General features: G+C 43.0%; 1 protein-coding gene across 1 annotated transcript; it reads right to left on the minus strand.

The window, feature by feature from the left end:
- Positions 1–5911: 5911 nt before the first annotated feature.
- On the minus strand, positions 5912–6265 carry LOC123773219 (chondroitin sulfate proteoglycan 5-like). Its single transcript, XM_045766837.2, has one exon. It carries the CDS (start codon positions 6263–6265, stop codon positions 5912–5914), a length of 354 nt encoding a protein of 117 aa, XP_045622793.2.
- Positions 6266–11977: the final 5712 nt, after the last annotated feature.

Genomic DNA, 11977 nt, shown 5'->3' on the forward strand with positions numbered 1-11977 from the left:
CTTATTTATGGAAAGGGAAACTACGAAAATAAAAAATCACACAAAAACTCAATGGAAAACCGAACTAAGGGACAAATCAATGCGCGATATGATGAAATTCGCGAATAAAAATGTTTAGAGGCACTATGGAGGTACATTCCTCAAAAAAAAAGATATATGATATATGACAGGATGACAGTGAGTCAAAAAGAAAGAAGGCAAGGCAGTAAAATGTATATGAATGAAACAGTAGAAAAATTACGAGGCATAAATGACAAAGAGAAGAGGGAAAAGAATAAGGATTGAAGGGATATACATAAGAAACAAACATAATAAGAACAATCTCAATAAACGATCATGAGTTGAGGTTTACCAAGAAAATTAGAGAGTTAATGTCGTAAAATAGGGTGTGTAAATAGTTAAGAGAAATATTTTAATTGGTCATCAATAGGAAACCGGAAAACTGCTTGACGTGGGAACAAGGAAAGTCACCTCTAGCAAATGATGTTAGTACAAGAGTGTTCAAAGAGGTAAAAGGCTATAGACCTGACAGAAACTCCTCACAATGTATCCTAAAGCAGTTGCTGAAATTATGAACAAGCAGCTTGAAACGCTTTCCAAGTGAGTACTGGAGATACAAGTAGCGCCAAATAGCTGGAAGGAGGCACGTATCATACTGGAAATCACACGGGGTTACTGCGCAACAACCAGCCACCAATGGTCTTAGCAAGCATACTATGCAAAGTGCTAGAGTGACTAATGAGGAAGCGAACAATGGAAAGCCTAGAGAGAGTTAACTTGACAACAAAGCATCAATACGGGTTAAGAAAAGTCATGTCTGATAAATGTATTGTAGGACCTCGAGAGGTTGCAGAGGACATAAATAAATTGCAGGCATGGGTTGTCTTCCTTCATCAAAGGAGTGTGTGCTGAGCCACACCTTGTTGCCTCGGAGGAATACTTATGTACAATTACGTAGAGGTTTATGCACCAAGGTAATATGCTAAATCACACCCCTCACCGTCCCGACTCCCCCCACAAACTTGATTAGGCCAATCAGGGGCCAGTGCCAATTGCTGGCTTGTACACCATTGGCTTTCTTGTCCGGCTTTCTACGAGACTGCCAGATGTCTAAAGGTTGTTCAACTTGTAGATGGTATATCTTCTTGGTACTGCCCCCCTTCAAGAGGAAAAATTTTCACACTGTTCTCTCAAATTGCTCTTGACAGGGCATTGTACTAGTTCGAACAAGTTAACAAGCTAACCCCTTATTGCCAACAACGACAAAGAAAAGGGGACATATATATATATATATATATATATATATATATATATATATATATATATATATATATATATATATATATATATATATATATATATATATATACAAGGACTACAACGTGCAGGAGTATAAAGAGGTAGACTTCACTACTCTGTAGCCACTGATAAATAACTACTTTTTTAGTTTATTTTCTACCACAGATGTGGTCGTTCATTTACGATGCTAACCAGAATATATAAATTTTCTTCTGTCCTCGTTGGCCAGTGTTAGAGATCTGTTAGACGTCATGTAGTGTACAGAGTTAACGAACACCCAACCACAGAAGGTGATTGTAGTTCGTTTACAATTCTAACCAGCATACATACATTCTCATCTGTCCAACATAAAGAGGGTTAGAGATCTGTTTTCCCACATATTGTGCTGTGGGTTGAGTGCTGTGAAGCATTCAACCACAGAAGATGATTGTCTTTTGTGTGTTTTTTGGCAGTGCATCCCAGCATTCATACTGATTGGTACGTTCTCTCACATACACACGCACGCACACAAGCCATATAGATAATATATATGCATTGTTAATAGCTAAGAAGGTTTCAATGCTTAGGTACCAATTCTGCATAATTTTCCCTCTGAATTGTATCTTAAAGTCCTTGTCATGGAGCAATTAGCGACTTCATATACAAGTATGTTCTTTGTGTCCAATTACTTCTAGTTCTCTCATATGACAGGGTTGTGAATGAAGAGAGTTGTAAATCTTGCTTACTTTACCTGATATGGATGTAAATGAGTTCAAATTAAGCATGAATGACTGCAATTTAACCTCATTGGCATTGTTTTATTTAAAATACAAGGAGCCGGAGTACAGAAGCACCACAACAAACATTGTGGCATTGTCTAACTCAGTGATTCCCAACACATTTTGAATTGGAGGAACACTTGAAATATATCATAGTATCTCGAGGAGTCCCAACCTGGCTGGCTTCGATTAGGTTCGACAGGGGACCCCTACCTGCCCGACACATGTAACTTTCAACTGGAAACCTCTGCCTGGCTGACACATATTGGGTTCGACTAGGGTAAATTACAAAATAATGTAAAGCAGTAGAATTAAAACCTAACTTTTACTTTTTACTCATACTCGAGGAACTTTGGTTGGGAATGTGACTGTGCTCAGTGTATTATTTGTCGTCCAGGAGACTTCAATGCTTAGGTACCAATCCTTCGTTGTTTTCCAACATTAATGTATTATCTGGAAATAACATTCTCAGCTCTTGTCAGGTCGTTTACCATTGCACTTATGTAGAGATAAAAAAATTACGAGAGAGAGAGAGAAAAAAAAACAGACAGACAGACAGACACAGACACAGATACAAAGAACACACACACACAAAGACCAAAGAGTCGACGGTCAACCCCGTCAAGCACAACAGGGTGAGTACACACAGACATGCATGACTACGTACACATGCCTCAAATAAGCCACAGAGACATTAGAAAGATTTTTTTTAGTGTCAGGGCACTTAACAAATGGAATGGAATGCATTATGCATTGATGTTGTGGAGGCAGACTTCATGCTCAGTTTCATATATAGATATGATAGGGCCCAGTAGGCCCAGGAATCTGTACGCCAGTTGATTGACAGTTGAGAGGCGGGACTGAAGAGCCAGAGCTCAACCCCCTGCAAGCACAACTACGTGAATACACATGCTTACCTACCTTGTGTCTGTCTTGTGAAGGTTCCATGGATCAACGACCCCGCGGTCCGGTCTCCGACCAGGCCTCCCGGTTGGTCGTCTGGTCAACCAGGCTGTTGGACGCGGCTGCTCGCAGCCTGACAGATGAATCACAACCTGGCTGATCTGGTATTCTTTGGATGTGTTTGTCGAGTTCTCTCTTGAACAATGTGAGGGGCCGGCCAGTTATGCTCCTTACGTGTTGCAGAAGAGTGTTGAAAACTCTTGGGCCCTTGATGTTGATAGAGTTCTCCCTCAGCGTATCTATTGCACCTCTGCTTTTCAATGGGACTGTTTGCACATCCTGCCATGCCTCCTGGTCTCGTGTGACGTAATCTCCGTGTTCAGATTTTAAACCAGTCCCTCTAATATTTTCCACGTGTAGATTATTATGTATCTCTTTCGCCTCTAGCCCATAGAGAATACAGATTTAGAACTTTTAGTCGGTCCTAATAATTAAGATGACAAAGTTGATTCTAGCGGTAAATGTGCAAAGGTTGCATGACTACAAACACACAAAGGTTCGAACTGGTAGATAACAGTTCCGTAAGAACAGTCGTTAATAACAGTTACCTAAGAATAATTACCTAATAACAGCTAGATAAGAATAATTACCTAATAACAGCAAGATACGAACAATTACTTAAGAACAGCTTGATAAAAGAATGCATAATTACATTCATAGATGAATACATACAAACGCATATGAACTCTCATACACCAGTCGATTAGGAGTAGACAGGCGGAACCCAGGAGCCGTGTCTCATACCGTGTAAGCGAGTACTCATGAAGAAACCACTTTTAAACCCGGGTAACTAGACCTCAGTGGATATAATGATTTGTTTAAACAATGGACTATTAAACTAACACTTAGCAAAACTTAACAAACATTCCAATCCTAAAAAGTATATACCACTTTCCCCAAAAATAATTAAAATCATAAATAAAACAAATGAGAAAAATGTTTTTAAACAGCATTTTTTTTTATGAAGCACTAGAGCAGAACACAGAAAAGGCCTAACCATTAATCGGGAAAAAGACGAAAGGAAAAAAATATTCACTACGAATTTTAAAGTTTTTATGAAAATCTGTCTATGCAACCTGCAAGATGAATGACAAAAAAATCGAAGCAATTTAAAAAAAAACTGTAAAAAAAACTGTAAAAAAAAAGTCATTCATTCTTTGTCAGCAACGTGACATCAGTGACACGATTAATATATTTTTCCAGTTGTTATTTTAAAAACTTCATTCACGTCTTATATTTCACAATTTCGAATGAGTCGTTTCTCTTAAATCACCGCGAGTAAATTGGCCGGCACGGGCGGATAATTAGGCAGTTCCCATTCAGCGAGAGACATATTAAAAGTTGGTTTTACGATGAGAAGCGTGACGGAGTAAATGTAAGCCTTCCCGGGAAACAATGGAGCACATTCGGACACACACATGTTTTTAAGCATACGGACGCGGTGTGTTGGTAAACACCGCGACATGCTGCTGCTGCTGCTGCTGCTGCTGCTGCTGCTGCTGCTGCTGCTGCACCCTCCCTACCACTCGGACAGTGGCCTCCGACTGTAAGTTCTCCATAACAAACTTTACTACCCATTTATCTTCCGTGTTCTTGAGAATATCCTCGTATCCGTCCAAAGCATGTCAGTGTTGAAGTAAGATAATTATGAAGAGAAAACGTTAAGGCACTGGAAGGAATAGGAGGCCTAGAATCTGGGATATGATGATAACTATCCGGGATAGGGCGGAGATCAGGAACGGCACGCAGTCACCTGGACAGTCTGTCAGGAATCGAATATCGACCTGAAATTAGCGAGACCGTCGCTGTACCGACCAATCTACGTGCCAGGTGTGAATAATTGACTGTATCGCCCCAGTCTAACAAGCCAATCTGCCAGGTAGATATGATAAAGTGTGATTTTCTTTTACCTTATATTATTTGGGAATGAATATACAAATGTACTCAATTGCATATTCATCCATAATGCCGACGCTTGACCTCATATAGTGGCCTAACTAACAGTAATATTTACTGCTATACTTAGCAGTGTCATCCCATGTAGAAATGATAAACTTAAGAAGCTTGAGCTCTAGTTAACCCCTAAGTATATCTAACCACACTTGTATTTATGCAAATAAAGCAGTATAAGTAAACCATTTTACAGAATATCCTACAGTTTACGTAGCCCAGTTTTACTTAGCAGATATGTATTATTAAAGCTCTCTGCTGTATAATTTAATGGGCCTTTTTAAATCTATTTTGATATGAAAAATCTCTATCTGGGTTGATCTGGAGACACAATTCAAGTGACAACTGAATGTTATTGATAATGAGGGGGGGTAATTACAAGACTCTCTCTCTCTCTGGTTGAGCCTAGCACATAGAAGTCTAAGGCTTCAAATCTAAGTCTGATTAGGTGCCATGACTTTGACAGTGCCAGTGAGGGATCGGGAAGAGTCTATAGTAATTTCGATATCGAGTCATAAGAGCCTCTTGCAATTCCAGTCGAAAATCCGGACGCTTTATCAATTGTAATCTTAGTTATCTCCAGATATAAATGATGTAATCGTTGATATATTTTTGTATAATTGCATAATAAGGATTTGCCTATATAAAGGAAACAAAATGCTCCATACTAACACTCTTTCAATGGACACTGACCATATCACGCGCAGTTTTGCTTTGATAACAGAGATTAGAATACAATTATTAAACTTTTAAATCACTTTAACACTCGATTTTTAATTACAGTAGCTTTTACGCCAAGTTAAAGCAAAACCACAAACGATCTGGGGCGAATTTGGACATGGACAAAAAATTAATATATTTCCTCACACTAAATAGAGTTACACACAGCTAATGCGGGAAAATAAATACTTCGCTGTTCAACTCAAGAAGGAAACCAAGAACTAATCAAGTGGAGGAGACCTAGAACCTGCCCGGTGGAGATGACCAGGTTCTGGGTGTCCTAGAACAGGTTCTGGTTGTCCTAGAACAGGTTCTGGGTGTGCTAGAACAGGTTCTGGGTGTCCTAGAACAGGTTCTGGGTGTCCTGGAACAGGTTCTGGGTGTCCTAGAACAGGTTCTGGTTGTCCTAGAACAGGTTCTGGTTGTCCTAGAACAGGTTCTGGGTGTGCTAGAACAGGTTCTGGGTGTGCTAGAACAGGTTCTGGGTGTCCTAGAACAGGTTCTGGGTGTCCTGGAACAGGTTCTGGGTGTCCTGGAACAGGTTCTGGGTGTCCTAGAACAGGTTCTGGTGTCATCTCCACTAGCTAGGTGGAAAGACGACCAAGAACCAGCCAGGTGGATACGACCCACAACCAGCCAGGTGGATACGACCCACAACCAGCCAGGTGGATGCGACCCACAACCAGCCAGGTGGATGCGACCCACAACCAGCCAGGTGGATACGACCCACAACCAGTCAGGTGGATACGACCCCTCAACCAGCCAGGTGGAGACAACACAGAACCAGCCAGGTGGATGCGACCCACAACCAGCCAGGTGGATACGACCCACAACCAGCCAGGTGGATACGACCCACAACCAGCCAGGTGGAAAGACGACCCTCAACCAGCCAGGTGGATACGACCCACAACCAGCCAGATGGAGATGACCCACAACCTGCCAGGTGGATACGACCCACAACCAGCCAGGTGGATACGACCAGGAGTCGAAGGCACCAACACTGAACATTCAAGGCGCTCAGAGGCGCCATGAATGCCGGTTTCGTGATATAAATAGGTTTAAGTGGCTTCAATCTATATAAAAAACCAACCTCACAAACAACAAACAAATTTTCGTTAATCCAGTTCTCGTTAACCCCAGTTAAATTCTCGTTAAACACCCGTTGTTTATGAGTCGAATGATAACACAGTTGATAACTTTTGAACTTCTCATGAACACGGATTTGTTCTTCATGTGTTCGAACTGCAACTGTTAATGCTTCATCCACGGACTTCAAATGCAAATAATTGCCAACAGAACCAAAAACCTAAGCTATCTACCCTAGGCCTAACTATACACAAAATTGAAATATGTAAAATATATTAATATGTGAGAAATAACCTTTTTTGTTTACATAATACATTAAAATTGGTGAATATGTCTTAGGGATCTCCCCCACCCCTCGCCCCGAGGTTATCTTGAGATGATTTCGGGGCTTAGCGTCCCCACGGCCCGGTCCTCGACCAGGCCTCCTTTTTGTTGCACACCACCCAGGAAGCAGCCAGTAGCTCTTGTCTAACTCCCAGGTACCTATTTACTGCTAGGTATCAGGGTGAAAGAAACTCTCCATTTGTTTCCGCCTCCACCGGGGATCGAACCCGGAACCTCAGGACTACGAATCCGAAGCGCTGTCCACTCAGCTGTCAGGCCAGGTTGTCCAAGCTTCAACTTCAATTTCAACATATATTCAAAAATAAATTTGTTCATTTGTATAAACAAATCTAATTATATATTAAAAGTTCCATGTATTGTATTATTGTACAACAAGGTGCAGGTAAGGTCAGGTGGGCGTGTAGGTTCTGTTGGGGATTACTTTATCACAAGTACCTGGATGAAACTTTTACATTATTCTGTTGTGTTAAAGAATAGAGTCCTTAAATTAAATGTAAATTCCCGATGTTTGCGGTGAGTTTATGTATTTAAAATTATTGTATACTTTAGTAATAGGCTCTTAAGGATGGAAATAGATGAATTTAGCAGTTTGTATTAATGTCTACGTAAACTTTGGCCATCCTTATATATATATATATATATATATATATATATATATATATATATATATATATATATATATATATATATATATATATATATATATATATTTATATATATATATATATATATATATATATATATATATATGGGTCCCCCTTCTTCCAGCTAGAGGTGGTACTCCCTTCTATCTTTATCTAACCCTTACCTCCCATATATATATATATATATATATATATATATATATATATATATATATATATATATATATATATATATATATATATATATATATATATATAGGAGCTCATCACCATATAAAATTCATTCCCCATATATAATTTCTCCTACTACGCCTTTATATTTACTTAAACTTTTGATTATTTTTATTGATTTATATTTTAATAATAATACCCCAATATCACAAACCTACATTTAAGAATACTCGCCAGTCATAATACCACGAGCCAGCTCTAATGCATATATTCAACCTTGTATAAATAACTAAGGCTAATACCATTTTTAGAATACTAATAATCAATTTTCGCGAACTACCAAACACACTGAGTTAGACTCGGGTCAGAGGTGAAGGGGGTGAAAGGGCAATCACCAAGGGGGTGATGTGGGGACCAACACCCCACTCCCTGCTGGGAGTGGGGTGGGGGGTGAAGAGGAACCTCCCCTATTCACCGTGAAAGAGGATCCACCCCACAGGGACAAACCCTTACCTCCCATGGTGAAGGGAGAGGAGGAGGAGAAGGAGTAGAGACGTCTCAACCCCCCCCCCCTACCCCATCATCTTCCAGGGGGTAGGTTTTTTTCCTAATCTAATTTTCCTAATCGCGCCTAATTGTGATTGGCCTAAAGCGGTCCCACCGCTAATCGGAAGGGGAAAGGGTCGTCCCAAATTACAGGAACGAGGGGAACCCCCCCCCCACCCCCTTCCCTCCCCCCTCCTTCTGAAACTGGAATAGAGATAAGGTAAGGTAATTATGTCGTAATAGCGTTATATACCAGTTTGACTATAAAAGACATTGAAATAAAAGGTATCATTCGCCACTCTGATAAGTGCAGAGGGGACTCCCTGCTACTGTGCTTGGAAAAGAGGGGAATGTGTTGTGGGAGGGGGGAGGGATGGAAGAAAGGAAGAAAACTATCAGGGGATAGCGCCAAGCCATTACGATAATATAGCACTTGGAAGGGGGGTCAGGATAAGAATTTTGTTTATGGGACGGGGAGAAAGGAATGGTGTCCAACCACTTGGACGGTCGGGGATTGAACGGCAACCTACATGAAGTGAGACCGTCGTTCTACCGTCCAAGTGGTTAGGAGAAGAGGGTAACCTCCTCTATCCACCCCCCTCTATCTTCCCTCTATACCCTCCCCCCTCTATCCCCCACAGTGAGAGGGGGTGCAGGGAGGAGAGGTCGTGTAAGGTCCTGGGAGAGTCTGAAGGGGAAGCCTGGCGGTCCGCCAGGCAGGTTATGGGGAAGAAGACCCGTGTATGTTTAACAAAAGAGAACATCTTAATTATGGCTCGCTCGAATCATGGTATATTTCATCTTAGTGATATCTGTCAGCACGCCCTTACGTGCACACATGTTTAGGTACGCAAACACACCCACGCACATGTTACACACACACACACACACACACACACACACACACACACACACACACACACACACACACACACACACACACACACACACACACACACACACACACACACACATGAGGTGGAGGCTGACTCCATACACAGTTTCAAATGTAGATATGATAGAGCCCAGTAGGCTCAGGAATCTGTACACCAGTTGATTGACAGTTGAGAGGCGGGACCAAAGAGCCAAAGCTCAACCCCCGCAAGCACAAATAGGTGAGTACACACACACACACACACACACACACACACACACACACACACACACACACACACACACACACATACACACACACACACACACACACACACACACACACACACACACACACACACACACACACACATAAATTAGTGGGTCTGGTAGCTGAGTGGACAGCGCGTAGGACTCGTAATTCTGTGGCCTAGGCTCGATTTCCGGACCAGGCAAGAAACAAATGGACAAAGTTTCTTTCACCCTGAATGCCCCTGTTACCTAGCAGTAAATAAGTACCTGGGAGTTAGAGATAAGGTAAGGTAATTATGACGTGAAAGCACTATATACCAGTTTGACTTCCTGGGGGGGGGGGGTGTATGTGTGAAAAAATAGTAGTTAGTAACAGTTGATTGACAGTTGAGAGACGGGCTGAAAGAGCTAAGCTCAACCTCCGCAAGCACAAATAGATGAATACAAATAGGTTAATACAGGCATCCCTCTGAGGTCGTAGTCTTAAGGACCCTGGTTCTATTCCCAGTTGAGGCAGAAACAGATGCGCAAAGTTTCTTTCACTAGATGTCTTTGTTCACCTAGCAATAAATAGGTACCAGGGAGTTAGACAGCTGCTAAGGCCTGCATCCTGGGGATGTGTGCAAGTGTGTAATTATCCAAAGAAGGCGCTAAGCCGGGGAGACAATGTAGCTGGGGATGTGTATGTGAGAGAAATGTGTAGCAGAAGAAATATATATATGTATACATATGTGTATGTATATAATCTCTATATTTCTATATATATAGCAAAGGAAAAGTAGATCGGAGAGCTAGTACATTAGATAACCGGCAGCTAGAAAGGCGGGGCTCAAGAGCTAAAACCTCGATCCTGCAGACACAAATAATAAATACACACATACACACATTTTATTTTTTATTTTTTTACTACCATGTAACTATCCTTTTGGCAATATTTTTATTTTATTATGTGTTGTTAAGGGAGGTTCATGAACCTTTCCTCAACACTAAACTTAGGCCTTTGTGTTGGGTTTCTACACCCCAGCCGCGGCCCTGGTCGAGGACCGGGCCGCGGGGACACTAAAAAAGCCCCGAAATCATCTCAAGATAACCTCAAGATAACCCATCATTTTTGTTTTCATCTGTTTTTATATTAATAAAGATGCAGAGGCATAGGTTCAAGGAAATGTTTATAAATGGGAAATATAGAATGAGTTAGGATAGCAGGCGGCTGACCCCTCATTGTTGACCTTTCTCACTGGCTGACCTGCTGGGTAGGGGAGGTTGGGGGAGGTGTAGGGGAGGTGTAGAGAAGGTTGGGGGAGGCGCGTGACGGGAACGAGGCATAGGTAATGATGCAGACGTATGGGGTGTACAGCATAGTGAGGGAGAAGTGTAGGGGGGTACGAACCACCATGTACAAAGGCAATATACTATCACTACCGAACCGATCAGCACTGAGATGAATCCGGAGCTGGGACTCTCGTACCATCACGCGTCTGTACCCAGGGCGCTGGTGTTGTACCCAGGGCCCCTGGTGTTGTACCCAGGGCCCCTGGTGTTGTACCCAGGGCCCCTGGTGTTGTACCCAGGGCCCCTGGTGTTGTACCCAGGGCGCTGGTGTTGTACCCAGGGCGCTGGTGTTGTACCCAGGGCCCCTGGTGTTGTACCCAGGGCGCTGGTGTTGTACCCAGGGCGCTGGTGTTGTACCCAGGACGCTGGTGTTGTACCCAGGGCGCTGGTGTTGTACCCAGGGCCCCTGGTGTTGTACCCAGGACGCTGGTGTTGTACCCAGGGCGCTGGTGTTGTACCCAGGGCGCTGGTGTTGTACCCAGGACGCTGGTGTTGTACCCAGGGCGCTGGTGTTGTACCCAGGGCCCCTGGTGTTGTACCCAGGACGCTGGTGTTGTACCCAGGACGCTGGTGTTGTACCCAGGACGCTGGTGTTGTACCCAGGACTCTGGTGTTGTACCCAGGACCCCTGGTGTTGTACCCAGGTCGCTGGTGTTGTTCCCAGGTCGCTGGTGTTGTACCCAGGACGCTGGTGTTGTACCCAGGACGCTGGTGTTGTACCCAGGACGCTGGTGTTGTACCCAGGACTCTGGTGTTGTACCCAGGACCCCTGGTGTTGTACCCAGGTCGCTGGTGTTGTACCCAGGGCGCTGGTGTTGTACCCAGGACGCTAGTGTTGTACCCAGGACGCTGGTGTTGTACCCAGGACGCTGGTGTTGTACCCAGGACGCTGGTGTTGTACCCAGGACGCTGGTGTTGTACCCAGGACGCTGGTGTTGTACCCAGGACGCTGGTGTTGTACCCAGGACTCTGGTGTTGTACCCCGGACGCTGGTGTTGTACCCAGGACGCTGGTTTTGTACCCAGGACGCTGGTGTTG

The sequence above is a fragment of the Procambarus clarkii genome, chromosome 89 (assembly GCF_040958095.1).
Source record: "Procambarus clarkii isolate CNS0578487 chromosome 89, FALCON_Pclarkii_2.0, whole genome shotgun sequence".
Taxonomy (NCBI): Eukaryota; Metazoa; Arthropoda; class Malacostraca; order Decapoda; family Cambaridae; genus Procambarus; species Procambarus clarkii.

What these genes read in the sequence shown, in the direction of transcription:
- LOC123773219 (XM_045766837.2), bottom strand. Translation starts at nt 6,265, where the DNA reads ATGACACCAGAACCTGTTCTAGGACACCCAGAACCTGTTCCAGGACAC.